The sequence below is a fragment of the Chlamydomonas reinhardtii genome, chromosome 3 (genome assembly GCF_000002595.2).
Source record: "Chlamydomonas reinhardtii strain CC-503 cw92 mt+ chromosome 3, whole genome shotgun sequence".
Lineage (NCBI taxonomy): Eukaryota > Viridiplantae > Chlorophyta > Chlorophyceae > Chlamydomonadales > Chlamydomonadaceae > Chlamydomonas > Chlamydomonas reinhardtii.
This window is the reverse complement of record NC_057006.1, coordinates 1,773,576-1,790,830: the sequence shown is the minus strand read 5'-3', so window position 1 is coordinate 1,790,830 and position 17,255 is coordinate 1,773,576. Positions and strand designations below refer to the sequence as shown.

Below are 17,255 nucleotides of genomic sequence, written 5' to 3'. Positions count from 1 at the left end.
GCCTTCCATCCTGAGGCATGCTGCGTGGCCTGGACTTCAGTCCTGTCACCCATTGGGATATGAATTTGTTTTACATGGAATGAAGACCGCAGACAGAGTCCATTGCTCTGCGTGAGGAGCGGCTTCAGGTCCGGTCTTCAAGGGTGTCAGGGTGCCTAGGGAGAGGGGGCGTGATTTTGGGGCGGGGCTGGGTGTGGTGGGGCCATGAGGCAACACCACTTCATAGCTATTCTTTAAACTCGTTATCTGCCCTATAGCGCTCAACTTGTACTGGTAGTGGTATCTACCAACGCGTCAGCTGAAAGGATGAAATGAGCATTTGTGCAAGTGTCACAGGATGGCCGGACCGCTGCCAAATGTCGACTATATGCTTACACTGGGGCCAAGCATTGCGCCTGAGCCTGGCGATGCTCCTGTAGAGACTGTCTTCGCTGGATTGCGCTACGATTTTCGGCCAGCAAGTGCGGACACCGAGCAACCTGGAGTGCTTTTGCTTGGCAAAGACAATAGGGTATGTTTGGATGTCATCCGGCGTCAGAGGGGCACTGCAGCTGCCCAGTTACACGAACCCAACCCGCCAGGAGGCGCGCCAGTGTGTCTGTCGGTCTACTGCCAGGGAAACTGAAGTCCTTGCGGAATTAATGCGGGACTCGGGCTTCAGTCTCTGGTATCGCCGATGGCATGCGCGCATAGGTTGCTGTTGAGCGAGTTGGAACCGCAGCCGCTGACGTGCCGTGCTTTGCACTGCCTCCACCCAGGTGTCACTCTATCTAGCCAACTCAGCCACGTGTGAATGGGATGTGCTCCTGTCCGGCAAATACGAAGCGTATACTGGCAGTGGAGGCGCTCACGGCAGCGCCAGTGCAGCCCGGGATAGCCTGGACTGCGTGGCGCTGTTCGATCCCACCACAGGCACCTTCCGGTTGGAGACGCTGCTTGGCCAGTACAACACCAAGTGAGATTCCCGTTTGAAAGCATGTCTGCGTGGCGCACGTTGCTAGGAGCGAGTAGGACGAGTAGCTTGGCACGCCGCGCAGCTGGATGCGACCGCTCTAACCAAGCCCTGTGCACATATCAACGGCAGGCACGCTCGTGACGCGGCGCCCTACCGAGCGCCAGCGGAGGACAATCTTGACAACTCGCCACCCGGCACGACCTCCGGCTCGGGCGGCGGCGGCGGCCCCTCCACCTCACCCACCAGCGGGCACCTGTACCACGCGTACCAGCAGGTGCGGATGTGGGGCTGTGGCGGTACGTCCGTCGGGGAAGCGGATCTTGAGCAGAGGAAGGGGGCTATGCCTGTCAACAGGTGCGCAGCTCTTCCTACCGTACCGATAATGATAACACTCGCGTCTGCCTTTGTTTGTGATTGTTGGTATGCCTCGCACCCGACTATGTCGCTGAATATTCAGGGGCAGCCCCCGCTGCGGAGAAGCGACAGCCCGAAGGCCGCCTCGCCGATAGGCAGCGGCGCCGGGGGCTCGCCGGAAGACGCCGGCGCAGGCAATGTGCACGTGGCGGGCGGGGCTGGCAGCGGCCGACATGACCGGTACGGCAGCAGTGGCAGCGCAGGAGCTGGAGGGTCGGGTGCCAGCCGGCCTCCGCGGCCGCCCGCAAGCGGCTCGGGGGTTAGCAGAGAGGGCAGCGCCGGAGGAAAGAAGCGGCAGCGGGAGGCAGGCGGGGGGGCAGGGCCCGTGCCAGGTTCGGGCGGCGGTGGCAGTGGACACTCGCCGACAGGGGGTCCCGCGCGAAAAGCCAGCCGACTGTCAAAGTCGTCAGGGCCGGAGGCAGGGAAAGGCGGCAAAGCGGGGCGCCAGGCAGCAGGTACAACGCCCAAGGGCACACCACCGCCGGCGGCTGCCAAGGCGGCGCATGCAGCAGGCGGCGCGCAGGGATCAGGCAGCGGTTACGCTCGCGGCGCGGCGAAGGCGGCCAGTGTCAAGCAGGCAGAGCCGCCTGCGCCGGCCCCTGCCGCCCCGCCGCCTGCTGCGACTCCGGCCGAGGAGGACGTGGACGCGGAGCTGCTTGATGCCTTTGACATGTTCGATGAAGACCTGGGTGGAGCGGGTGGAGATGCAGGCGACGAGGCAGAAGCCAACGGCGGCGAGCCCGCTGCAGCAGTGCATGTGCCTGCGGCTGTTGAACTGGCAGCCGCGGCGCCGCCAGCGGAAATGGCGGTGACGCCGACGCTGGAGGAGGAGATGGATGAGGAGCCGGCGCCAGCCAGCCCGCCGCGGGCTAGGCTCGTGGTGGAGGCAATGGACGATGACGACGGGTATGGGTACGGCGCGGAGGAGGAGGACGGCCTGGGTATAGAGTACTTTTAGGGCAGGCACGCATTCCTTCGTTGTGTTGAATGCCGGCCGCATTCCTTTGTTGTCCACTCAAGTGGCTGAAACAATGCAGTGATAGTGCAGTAGTTATGGCTTACAGTACAATGATCTATGTGTGATTTTGCTTGATCGAGTCGACATACGCGGACTTGACCCTCTGAAGGGAGTACGGTCACGGAGGCGACCCAACCGTGGTGTTTTGATGCTTGGCACGGGCTGGGGTTGATCAGTGTGGGTTTGCGGTGCGTTGTGGATGCATGCGGCCCCAATCTTCAGGGCTGAAGCCGCGACGCAAGGCACAGGTGGCTGCTAGTTGACAACAGCAATAGCTTTGAAGATGGGCCGGGTCAGGTTGGAGGAACGTGTGGTGGATATGGCTACAACCGGTTGGGGGAAGGGTCTCAGCCGGCGTGCCTTGCTCTCCGATGAGCGTACATTCTGCACGAATGGATTCGACGAGGTCACCGAGACACGCTCGTCATTATCAACTATACTATGTGAAGACCCGATAAGACTGGAAATTGTTGATCGCTAGTATTTTTGTCCGAACCAAAGGAGTCGCAAACAGCGTTGACCAAATGGCGAGCCACGGCATCTGGTAGCGCGTTTGTGCCTGTGACAGCGAGCACACAAACTACTGGCGTGTAAGGCTGGGCCGGCTGGCTCAAACGCTCCCCAGAATGTCCCCGACCATGGCGAACCCGTTTCATATGGGCCTAGAGGACACTCCACCGTTTCGCCTGAAGGTGCGCTTTGCAAAACCTCATAGCCATGCGCTCGTGGTGTAGCTGTGGAGTTGGGAGAGGCCTCAAACCTAAGCCATCCGGAATGCTGGGAACGCACGCTGGGAACGCACGCATTGTGTTTTCGAGCTCTTGAGCATGATGCGTGTGGCAATGGGAGGCTGTTTGACAAGCACGGGGAAACGGCGCACCAGCTGGACCGTGGGCCACTGGCCACCTGGCCGGTGGGTGCGCGTGTAGCCTCGACTCCTGCAGAGCGCAGAGCACCAGTGCTCGCTCGCATTACACCTACACTGTGACGACCAATGTAATGGTGGCGCTCATGCGATGGCAGGTGGCGGAGATGGAGGGCAGCTGCAGGAAGCTCAAGGACAAGGTCTCCAAGCTGGTGGCGCACTACCGGCAGTACAGGGACGCTCTGGTGCATCTGTGCAAGGCGCAGGTGCGTGTAATGCGCGGCACTAGGCAGGCACGAGTGCATGCATGCTCTACGCACCGTACGGAGCTCCCGTGTCCAAAGGCCCTTGGTGCACGGGTGCGACAGCCCATGGCTGGGTTTGTTGCGCCTTTGATGTATGACTGATGTTTTGCCGAGTCATGTACCGTACTTGTGCCGCCGCATTGCCACAGTCGCTGTTTGTGGGCGGGCTAGCGGAGTTCTTCAGTGGAGAGGAGAGCGAGCAGCTGTCAGGTACGGTTGGCCAGCTGCGGCGCATCCACGGGCGGGCTAGATTGGTGCTACACACGCGGCACAGCAATGGCGTGCATGTGGCTGAGCAAGTGCCGTGACGGCTGGCGGGCCTGGCACCAACGTTGCACGGCCGCCCGCACAGGTGGTGTGCCCGTGCATAAGTATATCAGCACGCTCGGCGAGTCGACCTCCTACTTCGACTTGCTTAAGATCCAGGTCAGTCGAGCTCGGCATGCTGCGGCATGCGCTCGTTGCTTTGTCGCGCCAGGCGCCACGCACATGTATTCGCCCACTCGCACACCGAGCCCCGTACTCCTGCAAACCGGCACCTCAGCTCCCAACGGCACCTCCGCCTGACCTCCGCGCCAAGCCCTACACTTGCCTTGCCTACAGCTGCGTCGTGCCCGCCTGCTGACTTGCTCCTGCCCCCCTGCTGCTGCTGCTGCCTCGCCCGGCTCCGGCAGATTGAGTTCGCCGCGGACCAGATCTCGGCCGAGTGGCTGGACGACCTACTGGTGGGCGCGAGGGACTCACACCGCGCCTTCGAGCGCAGCAGCTCCGACCTGGAGGACGCCACCTCGCGCGTGCTGGCGCTCAAAAAGGCAGGGCGGCCCGGCGAGGGGCGCAGCGGGGTGCAGGGCGTGGTTGCAGGCACGGGTGCAGGGCGCGGGTACAGGGCGTGGGCACTGGGTGAACAGTAGGCGACGTGGGCAGAGTCCTGAAGGAGGGAAAGGCAGGCCAAGGGACTGCACCTATGGATAGCGGCAGCCTGTTTCTGGAGAGGACGGCGCCTCAATGTTGTTAGTGTGTGTCGGCCCTGACGTGCGCAGGGCACGAAGCGGGAGGTGTTGGACAAGGCGTCCAGCGAGCTGGCCACGGCACGCCTGGTGGCGGAGGAGGTGGGGCTGGGAAGCCGGGTCGCGGGGCTGGCTGCGGGGCCGTTGTGGCTCCGCGCTTCATGCAGACGAGGGAGAATGCCTGCAAGTTGGGGGGAGTGCATCGTAAAGGAGGTGTAGGGGTGGTTGCTGGCACTTTTGGACGTTAAGTTACCATGACCAACCGCTCCTCGCAACCGCCTCCCGCCAACCGCCTCGTTCAGGCGCGCTTTGACGTGGCACGGCGGCTGGCTGCGGCGGACGCGCGGCGGCGCTACAGCTTCCTGCAGCTGCTGCTCGACAGCGTGGGTGCACACCACGCCGCGCTGCGCAGTGGCAGCGAGATGCTGGGCCGCCTCACGCCGCTCGGGTACGCAGCGTGCGGGCGCGTGTGCGTATGCGAGTGCGGAGGGCAAAAAAGGGGGTCGAGTCTGTGCACGCGGAGTGTGTGTGTGTGTGTGTGTGTGTGTTATAAACGGGTAACGACAAGCGCGCATACGTGCATCTGCCGGTGTGTGTTGCATCTTGTGTTAACAAGAGGATCCAACCCCCGACATTGCCTGCATCCGCGGCTTTCTGGCCGTAGGGATACGGCACGAGCCGTGGTGGCAGAGGCGCGCACCGCGGAGGGAGAGTTACAGGTGCGACCGGGGACGGGCGCTTTGGGGGCCATCACAGCACCTTGCCAAGCGGTGGTTCGATGCTGAGGACAACCCTCAGGGCAGCATATGGGCAGAACAAGGTACCAAGCTTCCGGTCGTCCTATACGCAGGCCAAGCTGGTGGAGGAGGCAGCCCGTTGCAAGGCGCTCAGTGCGGAGGCGGCGGCTGCGGCAGCAGCTGCGCCCAGCTCCCTGGACGAATCGGGGCACGGACCCATGCAGATGACGGGTGTGTTTGGATGTATGTGCTGGGCACGTTGCCGCCACGGCGGCTGCATGGGCTTATGTAGGGCCTTTGTGCCCCTATCGGGGGTGTTCCAATTGGCTTGAAGAGGAATGATGATGTGGAACTGCACACGTCTGCCTTGCTGGGTCGCTGACCGCAGCTGCCAAGTCTGCGGCGGTGCTCGCGGCTGAGGCGGCACTGCGGAACACGCGCGCGGCGCAAACAGCCGGGGACGCCAACCCGTCTGTCACCGTTCTCAGACAGGTACGCAGCGGGCGTCTGGGCATGGCCGCTACCCACGATCCATTCCTGGGCGCAAGTATCTTCAAATCCTAATTTGCAATTTCAAATTGCGCCTGTGACTGCATGCGACCGCTCGTGCTCTGCACACAGGGCTACCTGCTCAAGCGCAGCGGCGGTGCGGGCGCGGGCGGCGGCGCGGGCGGCAAGGTGGTGGCGGGCGAGTGGAAGCGGCGGTTTTTCGTGCTGGACTCGCGCGGCGTGCTGTACTACTACAGCCAAAAGGTGTGGAGGCGTGGTGCGTGTGAGTGAGTTCCTTGAGTATTGCCCGGTGCTCTGCAAACAGTGCTGAAACAAGAAATGTCGGTTGGGAAGAGTCGTTGTGGCTAGTTCGGCTCTCTGAAATGACGCGTGCGTCATGTAATGCATGCCTGTCGGGGCACGTAGCGACGCGGGTGCTGCTGCTGGGCCCGCTGCCTCGGCCTTCCCTTCCGCTGCCTTACCCTGCCGCTGCCGCCGCCTGGCAGGACTCGCTGCTCAACAAGCTGCGCGGCGTGGAGGCGCACACGCCCGCCACCACCGGCGTCAACCTGCTCACCTCCACCATCAAGCTGGATGACGAAGCGGAGCCGCAGCTGCGCTTCTGCTTCAGGTGCGGCTGTCTAGGCGTGTGCTGTCCTGAATACCGTTGACACGTTGCACGCCCTGTGCATCGCCTGTCGGCACTGGCGTACTGCTGCGCCATTGACGTCTATCACCCGCATGCGTGGTGCCTGCCGTGCAGGGTGGTGAGCCCCACAGGCACACTGGCACTCCAAGCCGAGTCCGAGCCCGACCGCGCGGCCTGGGTCAGCCTGCTGCAGGCGAGTGGGGCTACGCCCGGGCTGGGAACACGCGGCCGTGAACAGTGTATGGTTGTACGGTTTGCCGCTCGCACAAGGATTTGCTCGCTACTCCCGTCGCTACATAACTTACTCTGTTCCATATGCATGGCAGGTTGCCATCAGCACGCTGCTCAACTCGGTGGCGTCAGACGGCGGCGCGCTGCCGCTGCCGGGCTCGCCAGCGATGCGCCCTGTCCCCAGCTCCTCCTTCAGCGCCGCAGGCGCCAGTGCCGCGGCAGCGGCAACCGGCGGCGTGGCGGCTGGTCTTGTCAGCGCGGGCTCAAACCTGGTCAGCCCGATGGGCAGCGTGACCGCCGACGTGCGAGGGTTGTCCATTGGTGGCGGGGCAGCGCACCCGCACTCGGCGGTGGGGACGCCATCGCGCCACACGGCGTCGGCGTCGGCGGACTCGTCAGTGGGCGGCGGCAACGCCGTCAGTCCCTTGGAACTGCTCAGGTGAGCTTGAAGTAACGCCAGTGATGCCGTGAATGCTGTCCGGGTGATTGAGGCTGCGCGCTTACGCGGTAGCTTGCGTGTGTTTGCGAGACGCTGCAAGTCAGGGGTGAGGTGTGCTTACGAGTGGCAGCTGGCAACAAATGGCGTGCGCGCGGCTGCAGGCGTGTGCCCGGCAACACGGCCTGCTGCGACTGCGGCGCTCCGGACCCCGACTGGGCGTCGCTCAACCTCGGGTGTCTGCTCTGCATTGAGTGCTCAGGCGTGCACCGGCAACTAGGTACGTGGCGAGCTAAGGATGCGTCCTCCTCCTGGCAGCTTAACACGCGCGCGTATCCTCAATTACGGTACCAGCTTGGCACGACCTGGCTGTCAGCTCGTCTGAAACTTCGCTCTCGGGTCAACGTGCACAATGCACCTGCAGGCGTGCACGTGTCAAAGGTTCGCTCACTGACTCTGGATGTGCGCGTGTGGGAGCCGTCCATTCTCGAGCTGTTCAAGCAGCTGGGCAACGCAGCCGTCAACACCGTGTGGGAGGCGCGCCTGCCCGCGCAGCAGCAGCAGATGCAGCAGCAGCACCAGCAACAGCTGCATAACCAGCAACAGGAGGTGAGGCTGGGCAGGGTACGTTCGGTTTACAGGGCGCGCGTCGACAGGGCATGACCGATGCTGGCAGGTCACGGTGTCCAGGTCTTGCTCACTTCATTGCATTCCTCGAGCGCACCCTGGTCTCAGGATTTGGCAGCAGCACGTGACGATGCTGGGAACGTCCCATGCCGCAGAGCCCGTCCACCAGCGGCCGCGGAGATGACGGCTGGGTGTGGTGCGAGGACGAGGAGGATGACGGTGAGACCGCGCTTACCTGCCTGCCTCTTTTCGATCATAGTCATAACTGGCAGGATGGCTTGGTCACCGATGCACGTCTGTACCCATTGTACAACCGCAGCAAACCCCTTCAACGCGGCGGCGCTGGCGCGGAAGGCCGCCCGCGGCAACAGCGGTGGCGGCGCGGGCAGCGAAGGCTGGATGCTGGGCAAGCCACACCTCCGAGCGCCGCTAGCGGAGAAGCAAAGATACATCCAGGTGAGGCATCGATTACCCCAGGGGTCGGTGAAGCGCGCATCGGTTGCATCAACGCACGGTGGGTGCACCCGCCCGTGGAAACGCGGTTGCTAATGCGCCCTAGCGTTAACCTTGAGCCAGGCTCGGCTTCGTCAACGCCTTGGCCTCCATTTCTCCATGTTCCGCACACAGGCCAAGTACGTTGGGCGGATGTATGTGGCGGCGGTGCCGCCGCAGGTGCAGACCGGCCCGGGCGGCCGCGCGCATCAGTTGTCGCTGCTGCTGTGGCACGCGGTTGAGGCGGGCGACGTGCGGGCAGCGCTGCAGGCCATCGCGTGGGGGGCAGACCCGGCGGCGCAGGTGCGCGGCACGGAAGGAGCCAGGCGGCATACATTCATAGGGGGCCCAGCCAGGATGATTCAAGAAGCCACCGACGCTGTACTTAAGTACCGTACTCATGCCCGATGCGGCCGACGAATGCAGGTCCGCGCCCCTCGCGCGGCGCTGTTGATCAACGAGATGCGCGAGATGGCGGCCATGGCGCCGCCGCACGCGGGGTACGGTGCGAGCCAACACGGGCCCTCAGGTGCGTGTTCACAGGCAGTGTCTGGCCTTCAGGGCTGTCCTGTGCCATGTGGAGCGACGTTCATTTGGCTCACAGCGAGATTGTCAAGTTGGAACGCCTCTCTTTTCCTGCCTACGCCACTCCAGGCGGCGGCGGCATGGCTCTGACTCTGACGTGCCTGCACCTGGCGGCTGTGGACGGCGCCCTGAGGCTGGTGGAGCTGCTGCTGCAGAGCGGCGCGCAGGCAGACGCGGTGGACGGCGCGGGGGGCGGCCACACGCCGCTGCACTACGCGCTCCTGTCCGACCGGTGAGTCTCCTGCTGGGTTCACCCTACATCATATGGGTGCGGTTCACTGGGCGGCTCGAAGGGCAGGAGATTGCACACATTGGTCTGCTTACACTGGCAGTCACTGTACCGCCCGCATGTGGTGGGGGTCCTTGTTCCACATTGTAACCAACAACAACAGAACAGGTCCTGTCAATCGCAACAACAGACAAAACGCACTCACAACCAACGTGCAGGTATGACGCCGCGAAGCTGTTGCTGCGGCGCGGCGCCTCGCTGGGCGTGCGCGACAACGGCGGCCGCAACGCCTGGGACTTGGTGGTGGGTGTGAAGGGGCGGCTCGCGGATGAGGAGTTGTTCCTGCTGCTCAGCAGCGCGGGCGCCAGCGCCAGCGGCACCGTCGGGGGCGGGTTGTAGGGCGCTGTAGGGAAGCGCCGGTGTGGCATGACTGTTTGTGTTAAGCCGGGCTGTTGCGAAGACCAGAAGCTAGGACGGCCAGGCGCGATGAGGTTGTGCGGCGGGGAGGTTGGGCTCGGCACATCGCCGGTGCAATGAACGCAAGGTTGGACATCACCGGCGATGGAAGGCAGGTCGGGTTTGTCGCGGGTTGGGAACGCTGGTTAGAGACTTGTGTGCGGAACTGCGCTCGCTGTGCTGCACGCACAGGCACATTTTGGTGTCGGCAGGGTTGCACTAGTGCTAGCGCGTACTAGTGCCTGATACATCATGGCCCGAACACACCATGGGGGCGGCATGTCGCACCCGTGGAGGGCACTGTAAGGATGTTTGGCTCGAGTCGCCGATTTGCCAAGCAAGTCGCCGCCCTTGGGGTTACCAAGCAGCAACTAGTCGGCCTGAAAGAGCACAGCTGCACGCAGACGCTTCCCGCCCTACACCAGTCACTGTGACCCATTGACGTGCAGCGGTGAAACAAAGCACTGGCGACTGTGGCGAGGCAAGGGCACAAGCAGCCTCTAACGACGGCACTCACACATCCCGGCCTGCGGCAATCAAGCCTCCTGACTTCTAGCATAGCAGTATAGCACTGCCGTGCTCCGCGCGTCCTGGCCGTCTCCGGCCCCATGGTCGGGAGCATTTACGCGACCCGCTTTACGATCGCACTGGTGTCTGCATCTCCGCACCCGCATGGCAATGAACCAGTAAACTGTGTCAAGCTCGATGGGGCCTGAATCCCAATCGCACTCGCAGCCGCTAAGCGTCATTCGTAACACAAGGAGACAAGTACCGGTAGTCAGGCTTTAGGCAGTCCGGGGGCAGTCGAGGAAGGCCCCCGCATGTCTAGTAACTCGCATCCTCGAAAGCCCAATGGCTCACATAACACGGTATGATTTCCGCGTGCTTCCCAAGTACGGACGCTACAAGAATGAGTTAGGATTAATACACCCAAGGGTGCCCCGTCATCAGTACTACCCAGCAGCGTTTGTGCTCTCACACCAGAAGCCATAATAAGCCAGTGCCTGCCCTGCTATGCCTGGTCATCCATCAGCTAGTGCTACTCTGCGTGCTATCTAACGCCTACATGGGATGACTGTCTGGGTCAGCAGTTTGACAAATACACATTGCATGAATACGGCGCGCAGTACGGAGGCTTCGCTCATACACGCTGGCTATCGAACTGATTTTTACTCGCTCACGCTGCACGCCCTGATCCCACCTCACTGCCAGTCCACCGCATGTAGCGTGCTGTCCCACCCGCCCCGGCCCCGCCTTACAGGTGCCCCAGGTCGTTTACCATGGCATCCATGCTGTGCAAGCCGCTAATGGCAAAGTGCCAGTGCACGGCGCCGCTCTGCTCGCTGCCAATATGGCCATGAGGGCGCCGGCCCGCGTTCGAGTTGGCGAGGGCGACCAGTGGGTCTGCAAGCAGCACGCACATGCTCCTCCTCAGGCAAGCGACTGCCGGAGCCGAGCTTCAGCAAACTTACGATAGGTGCCCGGCAAGATGCTTGCCTATCTCTTGTAGAGTCGCCCGGCATGCAGCAACCTGCTGGCAGGCCCCACCGCAGGAGCAACGCTGGGCCCCACGAGCACTCACCCGCGACCGCAAGGTGGATCTCGAACTCAGCCCCGCCGTGCTTGTCTCCGTCCACCACACAGTGGTCAGGTTCTGACGACCAGGGCCCGGGCGAGTTGAAGGCAGCGCCACGGCAGCCGGTCCTGCATGGTCAGGAGGGCAGCAGTCGCCTATTCCCTCAAGGTCGAAAGGATGCATTAAGCCAAGTCGGGTGCTTAGCCTAGCATTCATGTGCGCACACACGGAGTCTAGGCGGCACCACAGCACGCGCACCTGGAGCACACCACCTCGGCAATGCAGCCGCCAAGCGAGTGGCCAGTGATGAAGTCGGGACCCACGTCCTCATAAACCGCCTCGGCTTTGTCGGCTACAGATTTAAACCGCCCCAGCATCTGCTTGAAATCCTGAGGGCCACACAACACGGTTCTTAGGGAGTACGGAGCAGGCAAAATGACCGCTCGCTGAGTCACAGTCTCGCTGTTTATGACCAGGCACCGATGTGGGTTGAGTGCTTGGCCCAGCCCCGCACGCACCTGCACGAGGTGGGCGTCGCAGCTGCTGCCCTGGTAGGCCAGGATGGTTTTGTTGTGCAACGGGCCGCTGACCACACGGTACACCGCGTACGCCATGTAGTCCTTAGCGCCCGTACACCGACTGCCCTGCAGCCAGGTTGGCGACACAGGTGCACCGTAGCGTCGCCAGTGTGTTGTAAAGAGCTGGTAATGCGCTGTGGCCTTCCCCGGAGCAAACCTAGGCATCTACCGTACGTACTCGGCTTCCAGTAGCCAGACCAGAGCCACTCACCGACTCTGTGCGGCGCAAGCGCAACCCAAGGTATTTGTCTTCATCGCAATTATGCCCCTTTACTTCGTGTTGGCATACATTCGCAGCAGCTGCCGCCAGCAGCCGCAGCAGCTCGTCGCGGTGCGGGCCAGACAGGCCGTTGGTGTGCTTTGGCGGCGGCACAGGAGCGGGCTTCCTGTGGGCCTCCCTGTGGCGCCCCTCATGCATACTGCTACAAACCATCTTCTAAGGTCCTACATAAACAGTAGATGGGTCGCGCGCTATCCCAGCCAGGGTCAGAGGCCGGAGGGGAAGGGAAGGCAGTCGGCACATTGTTGCCCGTGTCGGATGGTGCCGACAAGGCGCGCCCCACGCAGCGGCACTCCACCGGGTTCATCATCAAAAACGTACCTCAAGATTTCTATGCGCTTATGCCTGTCAGCCTCCGTGGTCGCTGACAGGCCGGGGACAGTAAGGCAAATGACAACCAAACTTGACCTGCTTTACACGCATCAAGCGTATACTTGTGGAGTTGACTGAATGCTAATGTAATGGTTGTGTCGGCACTGCGGTTGCTGCTACGCCATGAGGTTTTCACGTAGTCTCGCGACAACTTATGAGTACTGTGTCCGAGTGTACACACTCAGACGTCCTAGTATATTACTTTGCTGCAAAATACAGCAAGCAAGCAAGCTATAAGAGAAATAGCTGGATCTAAGAAGCTGTCTGCGACATGAAGTTGATGAGCACAGGCACACAGATATGAACACATGAACGTACACGAGCAATAAGGCATGGCAAAGCACATGCCGCCTGCAACACCTTGGAAGGTGTACTGTGGCAGGATAGGACTTCACCTGGGACCCGCAGTGCCGCAGGCATGCGTGGCACGAGAGCTCAACGACAGCTCGCTTGCAGACAGGAGCAGCCTAAAATCGCACCCACATATGTGAGTACAAAGGAGCGTGTCCAGCGGCACAGTGGCGATGCAGTGAGTTTGTAAGCCGGGGCGCGGTGGAGGTTGCCCGATGGGAACGCAGTGGTATTACGGTGTGGTACGGGTCACACGCGTTCTGCCTGCCCACGCACCCCGCTCCGTGCATAAGTGCATTTGAAGTGGATGCCAGTACGTGGGCCGCACGATATGGGAGGGATGTGATACGAGTGCGGCTGACGGCAATGGCGGCACCGTGCAAGGCGCTCTCCCACTCGTGCCGCCCGCACCACCTTGCCCACCCAGGAGGCGGCGGCATGGCTCTGACTCTGACGTGCCTGCACCTGGCGGCTGTGGACGGCGCACTGAGGCTGGTGGAGCTGCTGCTGCAGAGCGGCGCGCAGCAAGCAGACGCGGTGGACGGCGCCAGCAAGCACGTATGTTTCAAGCGCGTCAATAAGCAAGGTTAGTGTTACACACGGTGCGTGTTGAGCGCGCCCAACAAGCAGGACATCATGTGGCGTCATCATGAAAGCCATGGTGGCGTGCCTCACACAATCGTCGAATGTTTGAAAGAACACAAGGATAAATAAACGCAAAGACTGTGTATGCGTGTGTGTGTATGTCGTAATTCGGATCTGGCACGTTCACGGTTGGCAGAGCCAAGCTTGCACAATCCAAAGTCGCCCTCGAGATATAGGGAAATACATGAATACGGTACTGATGAAAAATAAGTCGCACGTGCCTTCAAACGGGCTGCGACACAGGATAACCAGAATTGGGTGCAAACATCGGCCCCGGAGCAGAACGATACAAACGCACGACAGAATGAATCACGCTCCTCATAAATGGAAAACTAGGTGCGCGCCCCCCGTACCCAGTGTCCCCTGCATCCCGCCTCAAAACTCCACACGCACACGCGGCCACTCTGCATTGATTGCACGGCCCGGCCCGGCCTGCTGCGGCCTTCATGTAGCTCGCGCTGCGCTCACAGGGGGCCAATGGCTGCCACCATGCAGTCAATGCCGTGCGTGCCGAGGACACCAGCACCCTCGTGCCAGTGCACGGCGCCACTGTTCTCGTTGCCGATGTGGCCGTGGCCGCGGCCGCCCGAGCTCGAGTTGGCCAAGCTAACCACCGGGTCTGCGCATCAACGAGTAGCGAGGCAGTGGGCGCGTGAGGGAGCGGGGCGGTCATTCAGCTGCCTTGTCCAGCGAGGGGGCCACCGCTAGGCTGTTAGCCCATGTTGGGTACGCGTGGGAGCATAGCCGAATAATTGCACTGCAGAAGCCGCGCGCACTGCAAGCCCTAGCCCAAAGTGCGGTCCCTCCAAAGCCCCAGCCCTACCCCGACCCGAACGAACAAATTTCCCAAGCAGCCTGCGCCCGGCCCGAACGGACAGAGCGCTTACCCGCGACAGCCAGGTGGATCTCAAACTCAACGTCGTTGTACTTGTCCCCGTCAACCACGTTGAGTTCCGCCACAGGCGACCAGGGCCCAGGCGCGTTGAAGGCGGCACCGCGGCAGCCGGTCCTGCGCGGGCAGGATAGGCAGGGGCAGCAGGCAGTGGTCGGTGGGTGGGGCGGGTGGGTCAGGGCATAGGGTAGCGTTTTCATGAAGACGCGGGACTGAGGAGCGTGTGTATTCATCCAAGAAAGCAGCCTAGCACACACACACACACACACACACACACACACACACACACACACACACACACACACACACACACACACACACACACACACACACACACGCCCGCACACGCCCGCACCTGGAGCACACCACCTCGGCAATGCAGCCGCCCAGCGAGTGGCCGGTGATGAAGTCGGGGCGGACCTGGTGGTATATGGACTCGGCGGTGTTGGCCGTCGCCTTGAAGTTGCCCAGCATTAGCTTGAAGTCCTGTGCGTGCGCATGGTGAGCGCGAGGCGGGTGGATGGGGAGGATAAGTGGTCGGGCATGAAATAATCGGGTTAGTGTGCGTGGCAGTCATGGGGTACGTCCCGGAGTGCCATGTGCATGGTAGCACGTTTGGTGAACAGAACAATGCGTGTGTGTGTAAGCGATTGATCGAGTACTTGGGACAACTTGCGGCAGCGGGGCGGACCAGGCTCATGCTGCCGCCTCCATGCGGACATTCTGCCCAGAGCCCAGAGAGTGTATAGGACGCACCTGCCACTTCTGGTCGCTGCTGAATGTGCCCTCGTACGCCAGGATTGTCTTGCCGGCGTAGGGGCCGCTCGCCACCTGGTACACCGCGTAGCGCACAAAGCCATAGCCGGAGCCCTTGCTGCCCTGCGTGCGTGTGGTATGAGGGCAGAAAGTTAGATGAAGCAAGCGACCGGTCAAAGTGACAAATGCGAAATTTCAAATAAATGCATGGGCTGCTGCACTACCGTATTGGGTTCCTGCCATCTCCGATCGTGGGACGTGAGCAGGGAGGTGAGGCGTACAGGAGGACAGCAGTGCGACGTCATCATGTAAGGCGCACGTACGCACGTGTCTTTGTGTGCTGTGCAGTTTGCGCTTACTACCTCGTCCGTGCGGCGAAGGCGGTTGCCCAGGAACCGCGTCTCATCGTACTTGTAGCCCTGGTCGTTGGCATGCTCATACACGTTGGCGGACTGCATGGTATTGAATGTGAGTGGCGCGAAGCAAGCATAAGGCACGCACAAGTTGAACAACGAACGTACACAAGCCGCGAGGGACATGTAAAGCAACAAGTGCACCTTGCGGCGCAAGACAGGGTTTTCGTGTGGCCTCAGCGGTCCGCATCGGTGCCGCAGGCTAGGCCAGGGTTCAGCGGTTATGCGCACGTGCTAGCAGCAGGGTCCCCGGCGGGCAGGGTCCAAAAACCCCCTACAACCCCCCTGCCCTTCACGTTCCCTGCTCCCCGGGGGTCACGCACCGCAGCAACCAGCAGCTTCAGCAGCTCCTGGCGTTGACCTGACAGGCCCTTGGTGTAGAGCAGGCCCATGGCCTGGTTCAGGCCGGTGGCATGGCCAATAGCTGCGGTCGCATCCCCCACACTTGCGGTCACGTGTCCAACTGCTTTGACCGCATCCTGAGTAATGTCTGCAATTGCATTCCCAATAGCGCTGAAAACATCGAACATGCTGCACACGATGGGGGAAAGGCACAGGGAAAGCGGAGGGGACGGGACTGTTAGCGTAGTGGTCAGTAGTGGTCACGCACGCCGAGTGCGCCCAGCGGAACCTACTATGTCAGTGCAGTTGTTTGCGCGACGTTCGCAATGCAGAACTGATTCAATATCTGTCTAAGGACTGTAAACAAATGGAAAGCGCAGTTGACACGCACGTGCGTTAGCCCGCCACACTTTTTTACAAGGATCCTTGTGGACACCCAACAAACTCACGTTCCTGGTTGGCAGGTTGAAGTGTCTTGGGCTTGAGGCCTACGCGAACAGTCGTAATCTGTTGTCAGCCAGGCCTCAGATTTGATTGCTCGAGGCCGTTGACGTTCTGCTGGACATGCCCTGGCAACCAAGGTGCAGCAGGCGCCGTGAGCTCGCAGACCCCGAGTCACTCCCATCCTTAACACAACCCGCACAAGCAGGTAACATGAACGTTGCTTCTAAACGGTCGACTGCCTGAGAACCCGCTGCACGGCCGCGCGCGGCGCCTTACTTTAACAAGAAGTAGAAGGGTGCAGCGCCAGCAGTAGTCACCGGGAATTGACTGAAAGCTCTGATCACTGTATTGTAACTCTCCAATTTGAGGGCACCCCATTTAATGTAGGCACGGGCCAGGGGGCGATCGCGCCTTTAACCCATCGATTGCGAAGAAGGTTCTCACTTCTCAGCGCTCGAGCAGAACTCAAGAGTCACTGGTTTACATGCGTACTTTTACCTGTTGATTTGTCTTACAGTTAAAATTGAAGCTGGACTGAGCGCAGAATTCGGCAAACAAGCGTGCCTTAGACGTGGCGGGGCTTCGTGGCTTTGCCCGTGCACCATTCAGGGTTTCAGGCAGGGTTTAAGGGCAGGTCAGGGTTTTGACGGTTTGTACGGTTTCGCTGCACGCCGTGCACCGCAGTGATTGGCTCCTAGGTGTCAAGGAGCATAGGTTGCCCGCCGCAACGCCTAGGACCAGGGGTCCCCTGCCTAGGACCTAAACGGGCCGTGCGGGGCGCAGCATTCGTGGGGCACGTTGCTCGCCGCCATCGAGGCTTGCCGTACCGCCGCAAACGCGACGATACGTCACGCATGTTCATGCGTGCAAGACCGACATTGCGTTTGCACGTGCGTGCCAGCCTTGTGATAAGTGCGTGCCACGTGAGCTCAAGCAGAGGGGTGGTATGGGGTATAGGATTGGTCCCGCCGCCGGTCACCCCTCCGTGGATTGGATTGGCCAGAGTAGGATTGGACCCAGCACTTGAGGATTGGGTTTGACCGGCCAGGGATTGGAACACCACTTTTGGGGATTGGGTTTGGTCGGGCGGGGATTGGAACCAGGCTTTCAG

General features: G+C 61.5%; 4 protein-coding genes across 5 annotated transcripts; 2 read left to right on the top strand and 2 right to left on the bottom strand.

The window, feature by feature from the left end:
• Positions 1-249: 249 nt before the first annotated feature.
• Positions 250-2,875, top strand: CHLRE_03g154200v5 (uncharacterized protein). Its single transcript, XM_043060565.1, has 4 exons — positions 250-511; positions 759-955; positions 1,085-1,229; positions 1,413-2,875. Exons 1-4 carry the CDS (start codon positions 338-340, stop codon positions 2,325-2,327), a joined length of 1,431 nt encoding a protein of 476 aa, XP_042925694.1. The 5' UTR covers positions 250-337; the 3' UTR covers positions 2,328-2,875.
• A 54-nt stretch (positions 2,876-2,929) lies between these two features.
• On the top strand, positions 2,930-9,813 carry CHLRE_03g154150v5 (uncharacterized protein). Its single transcript, XM_043060564.1, has 22 exons — positions 2,930-3,079; positions 3,411-3,518; positions 3,707-3,767; positions 3,910-3,983; positions 4,232-4,369; positions 4,598-4,666; positions 4,867-5,012; positions 5,229-5,283; positions 5,415-5,532; positions 5,690-5,793; positions 5,923-6,054; positions 6,297-6,421; positions 6,554-6,632; positions 6,766-7,109; positions 7,271-7,386; positions 7,531-7,715; positions 7,889-7,952; positions 8,053-8,189; positions 8,361-8,528; positions 8,652-8,754; positions 8,880-9,042; positions 9,258-9,813. Exons 1-22 carry the CDS (start codon positions 3,026-3,028, stop codon positions 9,436-9,438), a joined length of 2,724 nt encoding a protein of 907 aa, XP_042925693.1. The 5' UTR covers positions 2,930-3,025; the 3' UTR covers positions 9,439-9,813.
• Positions 9,814-9,817: 4 nt separating this feature from the next.
• On the bottom strand, positions 9,818-12,539 carry CHLRE_03g154100v5 (uncharacterized protein). 2 transcript variants are annotated; one of them, XM_001697497.2, is made up of 6 exons: positions 12,251-12,539; positions 11,861-12,093; positions 11,590-11,715; positions 11,330-11,460; positions 11,078-11,199; positions 9,818-10,899 (listed from the first exon to the last, which is right to left on the bottom strand). In XM_001697497.2, the coding sequence occupies exons 2-6, from the start codon at positions 12,065-12,067 to the stop codon at positions 10,751-10,753; spliced, it is 735 nt and encodes a 244-aa protein (XP_001697549.2). In that variant the 5' UTR covers positions 12,068-12,093; positions 12,251-12,539; the 3' UTR covers positions 9,818-10,750. The 2 variants fall into 2 exon arrangements, with proteins under 2 accessions (XP_001697549.2, XP_042925692.1); XM_043060563.1 differs by having other exon boundaries at positions 11,861-12,539.
• Positions 12,540-13,233: 694 nt separating this feature from the next.
• On the bottom strand, positions 13,234-16,659 carry CHLRE_03g154050v5 (uncharacterized protein). Its single transcript, XM_043060562.1, has 8 exons — positions 16,421-16,659; positions 16,150-16,188; positions 15,682-15,889; positions 15,308-15,397; positions 14,946-15,068; positions 14,545-14,675; positions 14,185-14,306; positions 13,234-13,916 (listed from the first exon to the last, which is right to left on the bottom strand). The coding sequence occupies exons 3-8, from the start codon at positions 15,886-15,888 to the stop codon at positions 13,762-13,764; spliced, it is 828 nt and encodes a 275-aa protein (XP_042925691.1). The 5' UTR covers position 15,889; positions 16,150-16,188; positions 16,421-16,659; the 3' UTR covers positions 13,234-13,761.
• Positions 16,660-17,255: the final 596 nt, after the last annotated feature.